Below are 22588 nucleotides of genomic sequence, written 5' to 3'. Positions count from 1 at the left end.
ATACCCTCTTCACACCTTCTCCTCTCTCCTCCCTTACCCAACCATGGAAATGAATTAACCCCTGACATATATTTTTCTCCTTTTGAAATGTTTTAGAAGGTGGCAGTTATTATTGACTGCCAAAGGGTGGACTGTCAAAGTCAGAAAAATATCTCTATACACACTGCCATATTTGCACCTCATTCAGGTCCGCGCTGCGCATGCGTACGCTCTCCCGTGTGTGCGCATACTCACAGTCGCGGGCACCCGCAGGCGCACGGTATGCGTATTTACGGTAGAGTTTATGTGATCGTAGCGTGCGACTCATTCGTTACATATTTTCAGTAATAATGTATTTTGTAGATCATGGTCCCTTTGATAGATTCTGAAAGTTTAGTTAACATAGCATGTTCCTGAACAGAGAGATCCCTCTTTGTATTGTACGAAGGGTCTAACAGGGGTCATACAGTGGTGTTTGGTACCCATCGGAAGAGTATTTAAATAGCAATATTCCGGTGTTGGTTTGGAGCGGATTAATCGCTCGTGCGAATAGTTATGGACATAAGAAGTTTATGTCCATTTACTATTATTTGTTCTTACTTAGTCATGCGGCGGGAAACCCAGTATCCCACCCACCTGAACAGTTGGAAGCAGTCACAGCCCACCTGTATGAATCAACCTATGACCTTTTGTTATAATGCGAAGCCGAATTCCTGTGTCCAATGAACAATGAGATTGTAGGGACCATTGAATTGTATTGTGTGTGGGGCATAAATAGGCAGGCCGACCATATCCAGTTCACTCTCTTCAACGGTTCTCATTGCTGATAATCGGGAGCTGGATATCGAGGCGCATGCGATCGTTTCCCCTTGTGCGTAAGTTTTCTCCGCAATCATATTGATCTTCTTGTTGTTCTGAGCCAATCTCTCTCAATCTCTCTCTCTCCTTATCTTTCTCTCTCGTTTTCCCTTAAATAGTATTGTATTGTATTGTATTGTATTGTATTTCCTGTGTAGTTATCTGGTTAGTTAGTCTATGTTATATTGTAGTGTATGACTTGTACTGTGATTCTTTTGCAAGTATAATACTCATAATATATATAATAGGTTTTGGACCCTAAGCCCAGGTATCTGTGTATTCCTTATAGTGTTAAGTAATCTCAGAGCGTCGGTGACGCTCAAACAGCTTGTGAGTTAATCAGGTTACACCAGGTTGCATTTACACATTATCACCACACTAAGGTTTACTGTATATTTCGTTGTTAAAGGTATAGATATAAAGGTTTAACGTAGTGAGCGTCTGCGCCGCTGGTGATCTCCTCGTGGTCCCGAGCGTCCGCTACACTATAGCGAATCATTACGTTAGTCAACAGCCAATAGCGTGCCTGCCTGTGATCTCTTGGCCGTGAGTGAACGTGACGCTTGAGCGTCTCGATCACGGCTAAGCGATTGATACGCAACTAGCGTACCCTTACGGTACTTTATACGTAGATAGCGTACAGTGTTCTTAGACCTCATAAAGGGTTTTATATACGATAAATATTTAGCTTTATCAGTGGTAATAGATTATTTGTATCAATTAACAAAATGCAAAGTGAATAAAGAAAACTAAAACTAATCACCCTTTGTCTTCAAAACAGCATCAGTTCCTCTAGGTACACTTGCACACAGTTTTTGAAGGAACTGACCAGGAAGGTTGTTCCATACATTTTGGAGAACTAACCAAAGATCTTCTGTGGATGTAGTTTGCTCGGATCCTTCTGTCTCTTCATGTTATCCCAGACAGACTCCATGATGCTGAGATCAGGACTCTGTGGGGGCCATATTATCACCTCCAGGACTCCTTGTTCTTCTTTACACTGAAGATAGTTCTTAATGACATTGGCTGTATGTTTGGGGTCGTTGTCCTGCTGCAGAATAAATCTGGAGCCAATCAGACGCCTCCTTAGAGACATTGCATGATGGCTATGTACCTGTCTGTATTTCTCAGCATTGAGGACACCATTAATCCTGACCAAATCCCCAACTCCATTTGCTGAAATGCAGCCCCTGACTAGCAATGAACCTCCACCCTGCGTCACTGTTACCTACAGACTCTCAGTATTGTACCGCTCTCCAGCCCATCAGTCAACACACTGCCTCCTGCTGCACCAAATATTTATCATTTCTAGGTAAATGTATGAAAGGTGATATGAGGGGGAAGCGGTATCGGTGCTCGTTGTGTGCGCTATACCGCTCCCCCCCCCCCCCCTTCCCCAATGTATGATAGCTGTGGTGCATGCACAGTGACACAGCGCCCCTGTACACATCGGCGCTGCTATCTAATAGCAAGCCGACATGATGCTGACCGTTCCGACACCTGCAGCTGGCGATTTCAACAGCTGCATGGTGTTGATGTCCGTACAAGTGCCAGCTCCGGACTACACCGGGAAGGAGGCACAGCGCCTCGGCACTGAGCTGACGCGCTGTGTGCTCGGGGGGAAATGGCCAGAGGGGGTAGCTTCGTCAGACATGTTACTACATCTTGTGGATGTTCCTTCCTACTTCGCCTCAGTAAGGATGCGGAACAGAAAGTGTTATAACGCCATGATGCGTTCACCTATCAGACTGATCAGTCCAGACCACCTGCTGCCATTAGGGTTAGGGAAACCCACTGGTTTCTGCCAGGTCTGAGCTGATGGCGCTGCTGAACATATTCCATCTGATGCACTAAGTGTCCTTGGCCGACCACTGAGTCTAGGGTCCTCAGCGTTGCCCGTATCTTTGTGCCTAAACAGCACAACCTGAAACCCCGGTCTGCTTTGAAACCTTTGCCTGATGCAGTATACCTACCTTGTGTCTTGCTGCTGTGCTGAGTCCTGCCATGTGTGTATGATATGTGACATGAGACCGCCTTCCACAACCTCACCTTTGTAGCAGAGTTTGGCTGTTCCTCACCCAGTTTTCTCTAACGTCCTAGTGGATGCTGGGGACTCCGTCAGGACCATGGGGAATAGCGGCTCCGCAGGAGACAGGGCACAAAAGCAAGCTTTTAGGATCACATGGTGTGTACTGGCTCCTCCCCCTATGACCCTCCTCCAAGCCTCAGTTAGGTTTTTGTGCCTGTCCGAGCAGGGTGCAATCTAGGTGGCTCTCCTAAAGAGCTGCTTAGGAAAAGTTTTTAGGTTTTTTATTTTCAGTGAGTCCTGCTGGCAACAGGCTCACTGCATCGAGGGACTTAGGGGAGAGATTTTCAACTCACCTGCGTGCAGGATGGATTGGAGTCTTAGGCTACTGGACATAGCTCCAGAGGGAGTCGGAACACAGGTCACCCTGGGGTTCGTCCCGGAGCCGCGCCGCCGACCCCCCTTACAGATGCTGAAGATCGAGGGTCCGGAAACAGGCGGCAGAAGGCTCTTCAGTCTTCATGAAGGTAGCGCACAGCACTGCAGCTGTGCGCCATTGTTGCTACACACTTCACACTGAACGGTCACGGAGGGTGCAGGGCGCTGCTGGGGGCGCCCTGGGCAGCAATATTTAATACCTTTTATGGCAAAGGAATACATCACATATAGCCATTGAGGCTATATGTATGTATTTAACCCAGGCCAGATATCTCAAAACCCGGGAGAAAAGCCCGCCGAAAAGGGGGCGGGGCTTATTCTCCTCAGCACACAGCGCCATTTTCCTGCTCAGCTCCGCTGTGAGGAAGGCTCCCAGGACTCTCCCCTGCACTGCACTACAGAAACAGGGTAACAAAGAGAAGGGGGGCATATTTTGGCGATATTTATATATTTTAAAGCGCATATAACACAAACAACACCTTTTAGGGTTGTTTATATACATTTATAGCGCTTTTGGTGTGTGCTGGCAAACTCTCCCTCTGTCTCCCCAAAGGGCTAGTGGGGTCCTGTCTTCGATAAGAGCATTCCCTGTGTGGCTGCTGTGTGTCGGTACGTGTGTGTCGACATGTATGAGGACGATGTTGGTATGGAGGCGGAGCAATTGCCGGTAATGGTGATGTCACCCCCTAGGGAGTCGACACCGGAATGGATGGCTTTAATTATGGAATTACGTGATAATGTTAGTACATTACAAAAGTCAGTCGACGAAATGAGACGGCCGGAAAACCAGTTAGTACCTGCTCAGGCGTCTCAGACACCGTCAGGGGCTGTAAAACGTCCCTTACCTCAGTCAGTCGACACAGGTACCGACACAGACTAATCTAGTGTTGACGGTGAAGAAACAAACGTATTTTCCAATAGGGCCACACGTTATATGATCACGGCAATGAAGGAGGCTTTGCAGATCTCTGATACTGCAGGTACCTCAAAAAGGGGTATTATGTGGGGGGTGAAAAAACTACCTGTAGCTTTTCCAGAATCAGAGGAATTGAATGACGTGTGTGATGAAGCGTGGGTTAACCCCGATAGAAAACTGCTAATTTCAAAGAAGTTATTGGCATTATACCCTTTCCCACCAGAGGTTAGGGCGCGCTGGGAAACACCCCCTAGGGTGGATAAAGCGCTCACACGTTTATCAAAACAAGTGGCGTTGCCGTCTCCTGATACGGCCGCCCTCAAGGATCCAGCAGATAGGAGGCTGGAAACTACACTGAAGAGTATATACACACATACTGGTGTTACACTCCGACCAGCAATAGCCTCAGCCTGGATGTGCAGTGCTGGGGTAGTGTGGTTGGATTCCCTGACTGAAAATATTGATACCCTGGATAGGGACAGTATTTTATTGACTTTAGAGCAATTAAAGGATGCGTTTCTTTATATGCGAGATGCTCAGAGGGATATTTGCACTCTGGCATCGAGAGTAAGTGCGATGTCCATATCTGCCAGAAGAAGTTTATGGACGCGACAGTGGTCAGGTGATGCGGATTCCAAAAGGCATATGGAAGTATTGCCATATAAAGGAGAGGAATTATTTGGGGTCGGTCTATCGGATCTGGTGGCCACGGCAACTGCCGGCAAATCCACTTTTTTACCTCAGACCCCCTCCCAACAGAAAAAGACACCGTCTTTTCAGCCGCAGTCCTTTCGCTCCTATAAAAACAAGCGGGCAAAAGGACAGTCTTATCTGCCCCGAGGCAGAGGAAAGGGTAAGAGAGGGCAGCAAGCAGCCCCTGCCCAGGAACAGAAGCCCGCCCCGGGTTCTACAAAGCCATCAGCATGACGCTGGGGCTGTACAAGCGGACTCAGGAGCGGTGGGGGGTCGACTAAAGATTTTCAGCAATCAGTGGGCTCGCTCACAGGTGGACCCGTGGATCCTGCAGATAGTATCTCAGGGTTACATGTTGGAATTCGAAAGGTCTCCCCCTCGCCGGTTCCTAAAGTCTGCTTTGCCAACGTCTCCCTCAGACAGGGCGACGGTATTGGAAGCCATTCACAAGCTGTATTCTCAGCAGGTGATAGTCAAGGTACCCCTCCTACAACAGGGAAAGGGGTATTACTCCACGCTATTTGTGGTACCGAAGCCGGACGGTTCGGTAAGACCTATTCTAAATCTGAAATCCTTGAACCTGTACATACAGAAATTCAAGTTCAAGATGGAGTCACTAAGAGCAGTGATAGCGAATCTGGAAGAAGGGGACTTCATGGTGTCCCTGGACATAAAAGAGGCTTATCTGCATGTCCCAATTTACCCCTCACACCAAGGGTATCTCAGGTTCGTGATACAAGACTGTCATTATCAGTTTCAAACGCTGCCGTTTGGTTTGTCCACGGCACCTCGGGTCTTTACCAAGGTAATGACCGAAATGATGGTTCTTCTACGAAGAAAAGGCGTATTAATTATCCCTTACTTGGACGATCTCCTGATAAGGGCAAGGTCCAGAGAACAGCTGGAAGTCGGTGTAGCACTAACCCAGGTAGTGCTTCAACAACACGGGTGGATTCTGAATCTTCCAAAATCTCAATTGACCCCGACAACACGTCTGCTGTTCCTGGGAATGATTCTGGACACTGTTCAGAAAAAGGTGTTTCTCCCGGAGGAGAAAGCAAGGGAGTTATCCGAACTTGTCAGGAACTTCCTAAAACCAGGAAATGTGTCAGTACATCAATGCACAAGAGTCCTGGGAAAGATGGTGGCTTCTTACGAAGCAATTCCATTCGGCAGATTCCACGCAAGAATATTTCAGTGGGATCTGCTGGACAAATGGTCCGGATCGCATCTGCACATGCATCAGCGGATAACACTGTCACCAAGAACAAGGTTGTCTCTCCTGTGGTGGTTGCAGAGTGCCCATCTGTTAGAGGGCCGCAGGTTCGGCATACAGGACTGGGTCCTGGTGACTACGGATGCCAGCCTACGAGGCTGGGGAGCAGTCACACAGGGAAGAAACTTCCAGGGTGTATGGTCAAACCTGGAGACGTCTCTTCACATAAATATACTGGAGCTAAGAGCGATCTACAATGCTCTAAGCCTGGCGAAACCGCTGCTTCAGGGTCAGCCGGTGTTGATCCAGTCGGACAACATCACGGCAGTCGCCCACGTAAACAGACAAGGCGGCACGAGAAGCAGAAGAGCAATGACAGAAGCTGCAAGGATTCTTCGCTGGGCGGAAAATCATGTCATAGCACTGTCAGCAGTGTTCATCCCGGGAGTGGACAACTGGGAAGCAGACTTCCTCAGCAGACACGACCTTCACCCGGGAGAGTGGGTACTTCATCCGGAAGTTTTCCACATGATTGTGAACCTTTGGGAAAAACCAAAGGTGGACATGATGGCGTCTCGCCTCAACAAAAAACTGGACAGATATTGCGCCAGGTCAAGAGACCCTCAGGCAATAGCTGTGGACGCTCTGGTAACACCGTGGGTGTACCAGTCAGTGTATGTGTTCCCTCCTCTGCCTCTCATACCAAAGGTACTGAGAATTATACGGAAAAGGGGAGTAAGAACAATACTAGTGGCTCCGGATTGGCCAAGAAGAACTTGGTACCCGGAACTTCAAGAGATGCTCACGGAAGATCCGTGGCCTCTACCTCTAAGAAGGGACCTGCTTCAGCAGGGACCTTGTATGTTCCAAGACTTACCGCGACTGCGTTTGACGGCATGGCGGTTGAACGCCAGATTCTAAAAGAAAAGGGCATTCCAGAGGAAGTTATTCCTACCTTGATTAAAGCTAGGAAGGAAGTGACCGCACAACATTATCACCGCATTTGGAGAAAATATGTTGCGTGGTGTGAGGCCAAGAAGGCCCCAACGGAAGAATTTCAATTGGGTCGATTCCTACATTTCCTGCAGGCAGGATTGGCTATGGGCCTAAAATTGGGGTCTATTAAAGTTCAAATTTCGGCCTTATCAATCTTCTTCCAGAAAGAATTGGCTTCAGTGCCTGAAGTACAAACTTTTGTCAAGGGTGTACTACATATACAGCCCCCAATTGTGCCTCCAGTGGCACCGTGGGATCTAAACGTAGTTTTGGATTTTCTCAAATCTCATTGGTTTGAGCCTCCCAAATCGGTAGATTTGAAGTATCTTACATGGAAAGTAACCATGCTACTGGCCCTGGCTTCAGCCAGGAGAGTTTCAGAGTTGGCGGCTTTATCATACAAAAGCCCATATCTGATTTTCCATTCGGACAGGGCAGAACTGCGGACACGTCCTCATTTTCTCCCTAAGGTGGTTTCGGCTTTTCACTTGAACCAGCCTATTGTGGTGCCTGCGGCTACTAGCGACTTGGAGGACTCCAAGTTACTGGACGTTGTCAGAGCATTGAAAATATATATTTCAAGGACAGCTGGAGTCAGAAAATCTGACTCGTTGTTTATCTTGTATGCACCCAACAAGATGGGTGCTCCTGCGTCTAAGCAGACGATTGCTCGTTGGATCTGTAGCACAATCCAACTTGCACATTCTGTGGCAGGCCTGCCACAGCCTAAAACTGTTAAAGCCCACTCCACAAGGAAGGTGGGCTCATCTTGGGCGGCTGCCCGAGGGGTCTCGGCATTACAACTTTGCCGAGCAGCTACGTGGTCAGGGGAGAACACGTTTGTAAAATTTTCCAAATTTGATACTCTGGCTAAAGAGGACTTGGAGTTCTCTCATTCGGTGCTGCAGAGTCATCCGCACTCTCCCGCCCGTTTGGGAGCTTTGGTATAATCCCCATGGTCCTGACGGAGTCCCCAGCATCCACTAGGACGTTAGAGAAAATAAGAATTTACTTACCGATAATTCTATTTCTCATAGTCCGTAGTGGATGCTGGGCGCCCATCCCAAGTGCGGATTGTCTGCAATACTTGTACATAGTTATTGTTACAAAAATCGGGTTATTATTGTTGTGAGCCATCTTTTTTTAGAGGCTACGTCTTTGTTATCATACTGTTAACTGGGTTCAGATCACAAGTTGTACGGTGTGATTGGTGTGGCTGGTATGAGTCTTACCCGGGATTCAAGATCCTTCCTTATTGTGTACGCTCGTCCGGGCACAGTACCTAACTGAGGCTTGGAGGAGGGTCATAGGGGGAGGAGCCAGTACACACCATGTGATCCTAAAAGCTTGCTTTTGTGCCCTGTCTCCTGCGGAGCCGCTATTCCCCATGGTCCTGACGGAGTCCCCAGCATCCACTACGGACTATGAGAAATAGAATTATCGGTAAGTAAATTCTTATTTTCTCTGACGTCCTAGTGGATGCTGGGAACTCCGTAAGGACCATGGAGATAGACGGGCTCCGCAGGAGACTGGGCACATCTAAGAAAGATTTAGGACTACCTGGTGTGCACTGGCTCCTCCCCCTATGCCCCTCCTCCAGACCTCAGTTAGTATCTATGCCCGACCAGAGCTGGGTGCTCCTAGTGGGCTCTCCTGAGCTTGCTAGAAAAGAAAGTATTTGTTAGGTTTTTTATTTTCAGTGAGCTTCTGCTGGCAACAGACTCACTGCTACGTGGGACTGAGGGGAGAGAAGCAAACCTACTATCTGCAGCTAGCTTGTGCTTCTTAGGCTACTGGACACCATTAGTTCCAGAGGGATCGAACACAAATACCTAACCTCGATCGTCCGTTCCCGGAGCCGCGCCGCCGTCCTCGTTGCAGAGACAGAAGAGAAGCGATGAAATCGGCGGCAGAAGACTCCTGTCCTCATTAAGGTAGCACACAGCACCGCAGCTGTGCGCCATTGCTCCCACAGCACACCACACACTCCGGTCACTGTAGGGTGCAGGGCGCTGGGGGGGGGGGGGGGGGGGCGGCCCTGGGCAGCAATAAAAATACCTTTGGCATAAAAATACACATAATACAGTCTGTGACTGTATATGTGTAAAACCCCCGCCATTTTTTAGTCAGAAACAGGACAGAAGCCCGCCGCTGAGGGGGCGGGGCCTTCTTCCTCAGCACACCAGCGCCATCTTCTCTTCACAGTTCCGCTGGAAGGAAGCTCCCCAGGCTCTCCCCTGCAGTATCCTGGTACACAAAGGGTGAAAAGAGAGGGGGGGCACATAAATTTAGGCGCAAAATTTGTATATACAGCAGCTACTGGGTAAACACTGAGTTGTAGTGTAATCCCTGGGTTATATAGCGCTGGGGTGTGTGCTGGCATACTCTCTCTGTCTCTCCAAAGGGCCTTGTGGGGGAACTGTCCTCAAATAAGAGCATCCCCTGTGTGTGTGGTATGTCGGTACGCGTGTGTCGACATGTCTGAGGTAAAAGGCTCCTCTAAGGAGGTGATAGAGCGGATATGTGTGTGAGAGGGTGTCTCCGTCGACAACGCCGACAGCTGTCTGGATATGTGTAAGTGCTAAGGTGAAATTATTGCACAAAAGGTTAGGGAACAGACTGGAAATCTACCCTGGTCTGTCCCTATGTCACAGAGACCTTCAGAGTCTCACAATGCTTACTATCCAAATTAACAAACACTGGTATCGACACAGAGTTTAACTCCACTGTCGACTACGATAATGCAAAGTTACAGCCAAATGGCAGAAAAGTATTCAATATATGATTATTGTAATAAAAGATGATTTGCATATCACTGATGACTCATCTGTCCCTGACACGAGAGTCCACATGTTAAGGGGAAGAATGCTGAGGTAAATTTCCCTCCTCTCATGAGGAAAAAGAGCGGGAATCTCCAGACAAGAGACGGCAGCTTCCCACAAGAGAATTCTCAGGCTGTATCCTTTCCCCACTAGGGCCAGGATGTGTTGAGAATCTTCCCCTAGGGTGTCCTGTTTGCACAGACGGTAGCACTTGCTATTCTCAGGGATCCTGCAGATAGCGTGCACATTATAGTATACTACTCAGACCGGCGTTTGTGTCGGCATGGGTTTATAGCGCTGTGGCAGCGTGGATAGGTACCTTATCAGCAGAGATTGAGACCCTAGTATGCTGTCTTAAGTGATAGATATATAGTTATAAAGTTTCTTCTGCACGGTGCCTAGCAACGCCGGGACGCTAGGCGCGCGCTAGCCGCTGGCTCCCTGGCAACGCTAGGACGCCGTGCGTGCAGGGCCGCCGGGTCCTTAGCAACGGGGACGCCACAGGCGGACCGCGTTCCCCGTTGCTCTAATCAGCATTCATCTGTTTTCCCCTGCTCGTGCAGCAAAACAGCTGCATGACATTTGTTAATTTGGCCCTGTGTTCTTATTGGAGGGTTCCCTGTTATATGCCTCCTCAATGCCTCACACTAACGCCGGTGATAGCTTCCTGCATGCTGCTCATGTTTGGTGAACGTCTATTCTTGGTCTGATGTATCCGGTCCGTTCTGCTCCCTGAGTTCCTGTATCTTGGAGTTCGTTAGCCGGTCCTGGGAATCCTTCTGGTCCTCATTTACCTGTGGCTGTCGGTTGGGGTTCTCACCCGGTGTCGTGAGTGGCGGCCTTGCCGCGTGTTGCGGCCTAGGCCGCTTTAGTATTGTTTTTTTGTACTGGAGCATTTGCAGAGGTTTCCGCTTCCATTGTCCTCCCCAGAACTCGGCGTTGCCGTGTAGGAGAGTGCACAAGTGAAACACAAAACAATATATAAACAGCGCTACCAGGTGCTAGTATTCAAATCATTAAGTAGATTTTAATAAAGATAAATTAATATCATAAACACATATATTTAAAATCAGATAAATAAAACAAGCCTCATACGCCAGTAGTATGACCAAAAAGAACTTTCCATGGACTCTTGTAAAGGCCAGATGATGATTAAATGTTCCAATGCTTTAGTATACCATATCCTGCATGGATGACCGTATGATAATTACCAGATCCCAAGTGGAAGACGGCAGGGTATTCCACCTAGCGCGGTGATGATGATTCTGTCCTGCGCAAATGTGAATGGTGGTTCTCCCTTTTTGTTAAATGTCCACATAGATGGATCGGTCTCCGGATAGATGAATGTTAGATGGGTCAGAGCTCTGAAGACCACTGCGGGTCGTCCCAAACATCTATATCCAACTTTAAGAGAAGCAATGGATGATCAGTTCCACAAACTCACTGGCCTTGGCGACGTCCTGGTCATAGGCTGGCAACCTAACGCGTTTCACTGTCTGTTTGGCAGCTTTATCAAAGGGGAGTGCACAAGTGGTATCTTTTGGTTGTTCTTTTCCTTAGCGGCAAGCCGCGCATACATTTAGGTTTAGGTTAGCCAGTAGCCCCTGGCCTTGTTGTTTCAGTTAGAGGGCCCCTTGTTATTACCCTGTCTCAGTTCACTTTTTGTCTCTCCTTAAGACCTGAGGGGGCATCGGAGTTGGGCAGACTTAATCCACCTTTCAAACGCAGCTGCCATGGGCCCAAGAAACCATAGTCTCGCAAGAGTGAATTGACAGCACGGGTAAAACAACGGAGGTAGGGTGCCAGGGGCTATTCCCATTCTGTTTCCCTTTCCCAGCATTACGTCCTGCTGCTCTGGACTACTGAATAAGATCTCCCTGGTCCTGAGCATCCGGGTCGTAACAGAGACATGAGTATACTGGGTCCTAGAGTCAAAGCTATGTCGATCTCTGCTTGACGTGTCCTGTAGAATATGCAATGGACAGATGATGCCGACTTAAGAGGCATATGGAAGGCTGAGGATTGTGTGGAGAAAGGTTCTCGGGCCTGGTCTCCACAGCTATAGCTGGTAATTCTGCTAGTTTGCCCTATATTCCTGCACAGCCTAGGGAAGCACGACATTATTAAATGCAGCCTTTCGAATAAAGAAACGAGAAAGTCTGAGGTGCGTCCTTTCTTGTCATAGCCGGGGACAGAGGAAAGAAGCTGCACAACACAGCTAGTTCCCAGGAACAGAAGTCCTCCCCGGCCTCTACAAAAATCCACCAATGTCGCTGGGGCTCCACAGGCGGAACTAGGCCCGGTTGGGACACGCCTTCATAAGTTTAGCCACAAGTGGGTTCACTCCCTGTTAGATCCCTGGGCAATAGAAATTGTGTCGCAGGGATACAAGCTGGACTGTGAGATGTCCCCTCACCGACGGCCCTGCGGGCTTCCCCCCAAGAGAGGGAGCCAGTGTTAACTGCAATTCACAAATTGTATCTTCACCAGGTGGTGGTCAAGGTTCCCCTCCTTCAACAAGGAGGGGGTTATTATTCGACCATGTTGTAGTCCCGAAACTAGACGGTTCGGTCAGACCCATATTGAATTAAAAATCCCTGAACATATACCTGAGAAGGTTCAAGTTCAAGATGCAATCGCTAAGAGCGGTCAGTGCAAGCCTAAAAAGGGGAGACTTTATCGTGGATCGGGACATAAGGGATGCATACCTTCATGTCCCCATTTATCCACCTCATTAGGCGTACCTCAGAATTGCGGTACGGGATTGTCATTTACCAATTTCAGACGTTGCCGTTGGTCTCTCCACGGCCCCGAGAATATTCACCAAGGTGATATGATTGTGCTCCTGCGGAAGCAAGGTGTCACTATTATCACGTACTTGGACGATCTCCTCATAAAAGCGAGATCAAGAGCAGTTGCTGAACAGCGTATCACTTTCTCTGGAAGTGTAACGGCAACAAGGCTGGATTCTATATATTCCGAAGTCGCAGTTGGTTCCTACAACTCATCTGCCTCTCCTAGGCACGATCCTAGACACGGACCAGAAAAGGGTTTATCTCCCGATAGAGAGAGCTCAGGAGCTCGGGACACTGGTCAGGAATCTATTAAAACCAAAACAGGTGTCAGTGCATCACTGCACTCGAGTCCTGGGAAGGATGGTGGCATCATACGAGGCCATCCCCTTAGGCAGGTTCCATGCGAGGACCTTCCAATGGGACTTACCGGACAAGTGGTCCGGATCACCTCTTCAGATGCATCGGTTAATCACACTATCCCCCAGGGCCAGGGTGTCTCTCCTGTGGTGGCTGCAGAGTGGTCACCTTCTCGAGGGCCGCAGATTCGGCATTCAGGACTGGGTCCTGGTGACCACGGATGCAAGCCTTCGCGACCAACCGGTTCTGATCCAGTCAGACCGCAGGGTTCATGTAAACCGCCAAGGCGGCACAAGGAGTAGGGTGGCGAGGGTAGAAGCCACCAGAATTCTTTGCTGGGCGGAGAATCAAGTAAGCGCACTGTCAGCAGTGTTCATTCCGGGAGTGGACAACTGGGAAGCAGACTTCCTCAGCAGGCACGATCTCCACCCGGGAGAATGGGGACTTCATCAGGAAGTCTTCACGCAGTTTGCAAATTGATGGGAACTGCCTCAAGTGGACTAGATGGCGTCCCACCTCAATAAAAAGCTAAAAAAGGTTTTACGCCGGGTCAGGGGACCCTCAGGTGATAGCTGTGGTCGCACTAGTAGCACCGTGGGTGTTCCAGTCGGTCTATGTATTCCCTCCTCTTCCTCTCATACCGAAGGGCTGAGAATTGTAATAAAAGGAGGAGTGAGAACAATATTCTTTGCTCCGAATTGGCCAAGAAGGACTCGGTACCCGGAGCTGCAAGAAATGCTCTCAGAGGACCCATGCCCTCTGCCTCTCAGACCCAGGGGCCCTGTCTGTTCCAAGACTTACCGTGGCTGCATTTGACGGCATGGCGGTTGAACGCCGGATCCTAGCGGAAAAGGGCATTCCGGATGCAGTTATTCCTACGCTGATAAAGGCTAGGAAAGGCGTGACAGCAAGACTTTTTCACTGTATATGGTGAAAATAGGTTGCTTGGTGTGAGGCCGAGAAGGCCCTACAGAGGAATTCCAGCTGCACTTCCTACAGTCAGGGGTGACTATGGGCCTAAAATTAGGATCCATAAAGGTCAAGATTTCGGCCCTATCCATTTCTCTCAAAAAGAACTGGCTCCACTGCCTGAAGTTCAGACGTTGTTACGGGGGTGCTGCACATTCAGCTCCCTTTTGTGCCTCCAGTGGCACCTTGGGATCTTAACGTGGTGTTGGATTTCCTGAAATCCCACTGGTTTGAGCCACTTAAGACCGTGGAGCTAAAATATCTCACGTGGAAAGTGGTCATGTTATTGGCCTTAGCTTCGGCTAGGCGTGTGTCAGAATTGGCAGCTTTGTCATGTAAAAGCCCTTATCTGATTTTCCATATGGATAGGGCAGAATTGCGGACTCGTCCCCAATTTCTCACAAAGGTGGTATCATCGTTTCATTTGAACCAGCCTATTGTGGTGCCTGCGGCTACTAGGGACTTGGAGGATTCCAAGTTGCTGGATGTAGTCTGGGCTTTGAAAATGTATGTTTCCAGAACGGCGGGAGTCAGAAAGTCTGACTCGCTGTTTATTCTGTATACAGCCAACAAGGTTGGCGCTCCTGCTTCGAAGCAGACTATTGCTCGCTGGATCTATAGCACGATTCAGCTGGTTCACTCTGCGGCTGGATTGCCGCATCCAAAATCGGTGAAAGCCCATTCCACAAGGAAGGTGGGCTCTTCTTGGGCGAGGGGTCTCGGCTTTACAGCTTTGCCGAGCTGCTATTTGGTCGGGGTCAAACACGTTTGCTAAGTTCTACAGGTTTGATACCCTGGCTGAGGAGGACCTTGAGTTTGCTCATGCGGTGCTGCAGAGTCATCCGTACTCTCCCGCCCGTTTGGAAGCTTTGGTATAATCCCCATGGTCCTTACGGAGTTCCCAGCATCCACTAGGACGTCAGAGAAAATAAGAATTTACTCACCGGTAATTCTATTTCTCGTAGTCCGTAGTGGATGCTGGGAGCCCGTCCCAAGTGCGGACTTTCTGCAATACATGTATATAGTTATTGCTTAACTAAAGGGTTATTGTTATGAGCCATCCATTAAATGAGGCTCAGTTGTTGTTCATACTGTTAACTGGGTATAGTTATCACAAGTTGTACGGTGTGATTGGTGTGGCTGGTATGAGTCTTACCCTGGATTCCAAATCCTTTCCTAGTAATGTCAGCTCTTCCGGGCACAGTTTCCCTAACTGAGGTCTGGAGGAGGGGCATAGAGGGAGGAGCCAGTGCACACCAGATAGTACCTAATCTTTCTTTTAGAGTGCCCAGTCTCCTGCGGAGCCCGTCTATTCCCCATGGTCCTTATGGAGTTCCCAGCATCCACTACGGACTACGAGAAATAGAATTACCGGTGAGTAAAATCTTATTTTAAGCCTCCTACACAGCTGTTTCTGTTAATGATTCAACCTACAAATGAAGATATGACTGGTTAATCATACACCTGACTATAATCCTACAAAATCCCTGACTGTATGCAAGTGTACCTAGAAGAATTGATGTTGATTTGAAGGCAAAGGACGGTCACACCAAATACTGATCTTAGATTTCTCTTCTGGTCATTCACTTTCCATTTTGTTAATTAATAAAAATAAACTATTATCACTTGTACTTGTGACAGCGTTCTTACTTTGCAGCATGGCTTCCACACCCGCCTAAAACTTTTGCACAGTTCCGTATATGTAGAAAACAATCCGCCCATCTAATGATAAAACAGCACTGTATTTGTATTTATCCATGTAGTGTTCATGTGACGTTGGTGGTGGAGCAGTCTGTTCTCATAAAGCTATGACTGCCACAGGACATGTTTCTGGTGGCCTTTGTCTCCTGTGGTGGACAGACACTGTGCACCATTATTTGCTTGTTTTCAGATGATTACCTTGTATACGTTGGTTTATGTGTTACATTAGTTGCACAATGCAGGGCTGAATGCAGGTTGGGTTTGTAGTCGTATCCTACGCGTTTCGCTGTGTGCCAGATCTGGAGCTGAGTGTACGCGTCTACGGGGGGACGCGGTGTTCTGCGCGACTCGGTGGCATCTTCACCTGCGGTAAAAGTGTCCCTGACCGCGTGGTAATGTGGCTTCTGCATGTAGGGTGTTTTCATGGAATTGCCGTGCGTACCTGTAAATAATGACTGTTTGCAGAAAGTCCAGGCACACTACAGCAATCATCCCTTCCATCAGGACAGAATCGCTTCAGAAGCTATTTAAAGGGTTTCTGGGGGGTTCCCGTGGTCTGATTTTGGGATATGTTATTCAGCAATGATTCCTGAGCTAAAAACTCTTTAACACGCCTTTGAAGTTAGGTTTTTTTTCCAGGGCTTAATGCAAATAGCCTGGAGTAAGATGCATGCATTGCAGCAAGTACTGGGGTGATGTCAGCACGCCCTGATAATGGTCACAAGAACAAGCGTACGCCCACAGAGGTACATACAACAGGCACATTGCTGCATTCAGTCCTGTGCCCACAATGCCAGAACATTCATGGCCGACTTGCATTCAGTTCTGCATCTGCGGCTTAGTATGTTACCAGGGGACAAGGTCTTCTATATAAGGAAATGTGTTGGGTTCTGTGGTGTCTATCTGCTACTATGCTAAAACTGCTCTCTCGTGTCCCTAACAGGTGGATCAGACACCAGTTTAGGGTTCTGCAGCCTTACTTCCTCCTGGAAGTCCTCCAAGCAGGACACTAATGTTCATGAGGACCATCTAAGAGGCTTTATCTGGAAGGACTCTACTTCATGTGAGAAGCCACAAATATCTCTCCGAGATGAATCCATGGAAAATCTCACAGACGGTGACACAAAAGTCCTCCCCACCATTTATACCCAGGAAGATTATTCTTCTATTAATATTAAGGTAGAATCTATCTCTGATGAAGACCTCACAGACTCTGATATCTGTACCCCCACAGATCCTACTCATAATAAGGAGGACCCAGCCCCATGTGATGGAGGGTCCCTCACAGACTCTAGTATCTATATCCCTACAGGTCATACCCTATTCTCATCCATCAATATTAAGGAAGAATCAGCCTCCGGCATGCAGGAAAGTCTCACCGACAATGACTATACATCTGTACGCATAAAGGAAGAGTCTAGCTCCTGTGAAGACGCAGATATTTATTCCCCCTCAGACCATTCACCATCAGGTTCCAACCAGAGAAAGCCCGGGAGAAAACTGAATGCTTCTCAGATAGTGGAACCCAATGCTGAAGGTCTGTATTCCTGCACGGACTGTAAGAAGTCTTACACTACCAACTCGCGCCTTATTAAACACCAGCGGGTCCACAAAACCAAGACCATTCCTTGTCCACAGTGTGGGAAACACTTCTCTTGTCATTCAGCCCTTACCAGGCATCAGACGGCCCACAGAGTGGAGAAGGCCTTCATCTGCCCAGACTGCGGCAAATGCATGTCATCCAAGCCAGCTCTCACCGTGCACCAGAGGATTCACAAAGAGGAGAAGCCCTTTAAATGTTCTGATTGTGGGAGACACGTCCTCTTCAGATCCCACCTGGTCAGACACCAGATAAAGCACAGCGGGGAGAAGCCGTTCTCCTGCTCCGAGTGCGGAAAGTCCTACAGCAGCAAAGCCGCCATCGTCATGCACCAGAGGCTCCACACGGGGGACGCATTATATCCCTGCACAGAGTGTGGGAAATGCTTTGTACAGAGGAACCATCTGCAGCAGCACTTGAATATACACACGGGGGAAAAGCCCTATGCCTGCCCCCAGTGCGGAAAGCGCTTTATACAGAAGAGTAACCTGAAGCAGCACATGAACGTCCATGTTCCTAAGAAGAAGGAGACCTTTCCTTGTCCTGAATGCAGCAAATGTTACAAGCGGAAGGCCGACTTTAAGTGGCACATGCTGATACACCTGGGAGAGAAGTAATCCCGGCTTCCTGTCCGCACACAGACATGGCTCCTGTACCCATCAGACTATTGCTTATACCAAGTGATGAGATGAGAGACCTACGTTATAACTCCATCCCTACACCTGGGAGATAAGTAATCCCGGCTTCCTGCCTGCACACAGACATGGCTCCTGTGCCCATCAGACTATTGCTTATACCAAGTGATGTGATGAGAGACCTACGTTATAGCTCCATCCCTACACCTGGGAGAGAAGTAATCCCAGTTTCCTGCCCGCACACAGACATGGCTCCTGTGCCCATCAGACTATTGCTTATACCAAGTGATGTGATGAGAGACCTACGTTATATCTCCATCCCTACACCTGGGAGAGAATTAATCCCGGCTTCCTGCCCGCACACACAGACATGGCTCCTGTGCCCATCAGACTAATGCTTATACCAAGTGATGTGATGAGAGACCTACGTTATAACTCCATCCCTACACCTGGGAGAGAAGTAATCCCAGCTTCCTGCCTGCACACAGACATGGCTCCTGTGCCTATCAGACTATTGCTTATACCAAGTGATGTGATGAGAGACCTACGTTATATCTCCATCCCTACACCTGGGAGAGAAGTAATCCCGGCTTCCTGCCTGCACACAGACATGGCTCCTGTGCCCATCAGACTATTGCTTATACCAAGTGATGTGATGAGAGACCTACGTTATATCTCCATCCCTACACCTGGGAGAGAATTAATCCCGGCTTCCTGCCCGCACACACAGACATGGCTCCTGTGCCCATCAGACTATTGCTTATACCAAGTGATGAGATGAGAGACCTATGTTATAACTCCATCCCTACACCTGGGAGAGAAGTAATCCCAGCTTCCTGCCCGCACACAGACATGGCTCCTGTGCCCATCAGACTATTGCTTATACCAAATGATGTGATGAGAGACCTACGTTATATCTCCATCCCTACACCTGGGAGAGAAGTAATCCCGGCTTCCTGCCCAGCCACAGACATGGCTCCTCTGCACATCAGACTGTTGCTTATACCAAGTGATGTGATGAGAGACCTACGTTATATCTCCATCCCTACACCTGGGAGAGAAGTAATCCCGGCTTCCTGCCCGCACACAGACATGGCTCCTGTGCCCATCAGACTAATGCTTATACCAAGTGATGTGATGAGAGACCTACGTTATATCTCCATCCCTACACCTGGGAGAGAAGTAATCCCGGCTTCCTGCCCGCACACAGACATGGCTCCTGTGCCCATCAGACTAATGCTTATACCAAGTGATGTGATGAGAGACCTACGTTATATCTCCATCCCTACACCTGGGAGAGAAGTAATCCCGGCTTCCTGCCCACACACAGACATGGCTCCTGTGCCCATCAGACTATTGCTTATACCAAATGATGTGATGAGAGACCTACGTTATATCTTCATCCCTACACCTGGGAGAGAAGTAATCCCGGCTTCCTGCCCGCACACACAGACATGGCTCCTGTGCCCATCAGACTATTGCTTATACCAAGTGATGTGATGTGAGACCTACGTTATATCTCCATCCCTACACCTGGGAGAGAAGTAATCCCGGCTTCCTGCCCACACACAGACATGGCTCCTGTGCCCATCAGACTATTGCTTATACCAAGTGATGTGATGAGCCCTACGTTATATCTCCATCCCTACACCTGGGAGAGAAGTAATCCCGGCTTCCTGCCCAGCCACAGACATGGCTCCTCTGCCCATCAGACTATTGCTTATACCAAGTGATGTGATGAGAGACCTACGTTATATCTCTATCCCTACACCTGGGAGAGAAGTAATCCCAGCTTCCTGCCCGCACACAGACATGGCTCCTGTGCCCATCAGACTATTGCTTATACCAAGTGATGTGATGAGAGACCTACGTTATATCTCCATCCCTACACCTGGGAGAGAAGTAATCCCGGCTTCCTGCCCACACACAGACATGGCTCCTGTGCCCATCAGACTATTGCTTATACCAAATGATGTGATGAGAGACCTACGTTATATCTTCATCCCTACACCTGGGAGAGAAGTAATCCCGGCTTCCTGCCCGCACACACAGACATGGCTCCTGTGCCCATCAGACTATTGCTTATACCAAGTGATGTGATGTGAGACCTACGTTATATCTCCATCCCTACACCTGGGAGAGAAGTAATCCCGGCTTCCTGCCCACACACAGACATGGCTCCTGTGCCCATCAGACTATTGCTTATACCAAGTGATGTGATGAGCCCTACGTTATATCTCCATCCCTACACCTGGGAGAGAAGTAATCCCGGCTTCCTGCCCAGCCACAGACATGGCTCCTCTGCCCATCAGACTATTGCTTATACCAAGTGATGTGATGAGAGACCTACGTTATATCTCCATCCCTACACCTGGGAGAGAAGTAATCCCGGTTTCCTGCCCAGCCACAGACATGGCTCCTCTGCACATCAGACTGTTGCTTATACCAAGTGATGTGATGAGAGACCTACGTTATATCTCCATCCCTACACCTGGGAGAGAAGTAATCCCGGCTTCCTGCCCGCACACAGACATGGCTCCTGTGCCCATCAGACTAATGCTTATACCAAGTGATGTGATGAGAGACCTACGTTATATCTCCATCCCTACACCTGGGAAAGAAGTAATCCCGGCTTCCTGCCCGCACACAGACATGGCTCCTGTGCCCATCAGACTAATGCTTATACCAAGTGATGTGATGAGAGACCTACGTTATATCTCCATCCCTACACCTGGGAGAGAAGTAATCCCGGCTTCCTGCCCACACACAGACATGGCTCCTGTGCCCATCAGACTATTGCTTATACCAAATGATGTGATGAGAGACCTACGTTATATCTTCATCCCTACACCTGGGAGAGAAGTAATCCCGGCTTCCTGCCCGCACACACAGACATGGCTCCTGTGCCCATCAGACTATTGCTTATACCAAGTGATGTGATGTGAGACCTACGTTATATCTCCATCCCTACACCTGGGAGAGAAGTAATCCCGGCTTCCTGCCCACACACAGACATGGCTCCTGTGCCCATCAGACTATTGCTTATACCAAGTGATGTGATGAGCCCTACGTTATATCTCCATCCCTACACCTGGGAGAGAAGTAATCCCGGCTTCCTGCCCAGCCACAGACATGGCTCCTGTGCCCATCAGACTATTGCTTATACCAAGTGATGTGATGAGCCCTACGTTATATCTCCATCCCTACACCTGGGAGAGAAGTAATCCCGGCTTCCTGCCCAGCCACAGACATGGCTCCTCTGCCCATCAGACTATTGCTTATACCAAGTGATGTGATGAGAGACCTACGTTATATCTCTATCCCTACACCTGGGAGAGAAGTAATCCCAGCTTCCTGCCCGCACACAGACATGGCTCCTGTGCCCATCAGACTATTGCTTATACCAGGGGTGGCCAACCAGTCAGAAACAAAGAGCCTAAAGAAATGTGTTAGGTACGTCAAAGAGCCGACATCGAGCCGAAGGCACACATGCAAAAATGGGGTGTGGCCTTGTGCCTTCTAGGCCACGCCCCTGGTATAAAATACATTGAAAAAGCCAGATCCAACATAAAATACATTGAAAAATCCAGATTCACATAATACACTTCAGCTCCCCCATGTGTCACTCCAACCAGCACCCTCTTGTCACTCCAACCAGCACCCTCTTGTCACTCCAACCAGCACCCTCTTGTCACTCCAACCAGCACCCTCTTGTCACTCCAACCAGCACCCTCTTGTCACTCCAACCAGCACCCTCTTGTCACTCCAACCAGCACCCTCTTGTCACTCCAACCAGCACCCTCTTGTCACTCCAACCAGCACCCTCCTGTCACTTCAGCCAGCACCCTCCTGTCACTTCAGCCAGCACCCTCATGTGTCACTTCAGCCAGCACCCTCATGTGTCACTTCAGCTTCCCCCAATTCATGCCATTGCAGCAGCCCCTTATGTGTACTCTGTTTGCTGGTGGGTGTCTCATCTCTTGTATCTGGCTCACTCAGTTCTAAGTCACCGTAGTGCTGCTGCGTGTTTTTCTGGAGAGCAGTGGTTATCAGATCTGTTGTGGTCATGTGACTTTGTGTTAGGAGCCACATTTGAAGAAAGAAAGAGCCGCATGTGGCTCAAGAGCCACAGGTTGGCCACCGCTGGCTTATACCAAGTGATGTGATGAGAGACCTACGTTATATCTCCATCCCTACACCTGGGAGAGAATTAATCCCGGCTTCCTGCCCGCACACACAGACATGGCTCCTGTGCCCATCAGACTAATGCTTATACCAAGTGATGTGATGAGAGACCTACGTTATATCTCCATCCCTACACCTGGGAGAGAAGTAATCCCGGTTTCCTGCCCGCACACAGACATGGCTCCTGTGCCCATCAGACTATTGCTTATACCAAATGATGTGATGAGAGACCTACGTTATATCTCCATCCCTACACCTGGGAGAGAAGTAATCCCGGCTTCCTGCCCAGCCACAGACATGGCTCCTCTGCACATCAGACTGTTGCTTATACCAAGTGATGTGATGAGAGACCTACGTTATATCTCCATCCCTACACCTGGGAGAGAAGTAATCCCGGCTTCC

General features: G+C 48.9%; 1 protein-coding gene across 2 annotated transcripts in view; it reads left to right on the top strand.

Annotated features, from left to right (window-relative positions):
• Positions 1–18215, top strand: part of LOC134983564 (oocyte zinc finger protein XlCOF7.1-like) — a 49287-nt gene extending 31072 nt beyond the window's left edge. For both annotated transcript variants that reach the window (XM_063949221.1, XM_063949220.1), the window contains exon 5: positions 16710–18215. In XM_063949221.1, the coding sequence (XP_063805291.1) occupies positions 16710–17983 (1274 nt within the window). In that variant the 3' untranslated portion in view covers positions 17984–18215. The remainder of the gene's footprint in view (positions 1–16709) is intronic.
• Positions 18216–22588: the final 4373 nt, after the last annotated feature.

Source organism: Pseudophryne corroboree (genome assembly GCF_028390025.1).
Source record: "Pseudophryne corroboree isolate aPseCor3 chromosome 3 unlocalized genomic scaffold, aPseCor3.hap2 SUPER_3_unloc_18, whole genome shotgun sequence".
Taxonomy (NCBI): Eukaryota; Metazoa; Chordata; class Amphibia; order Anura; family Myobatrachidae; genus Pseudophryne; species Pseudophryne corroboree.
This window is presented reverse-complemented; position numbering and strand designations above follow the sequence as displayed.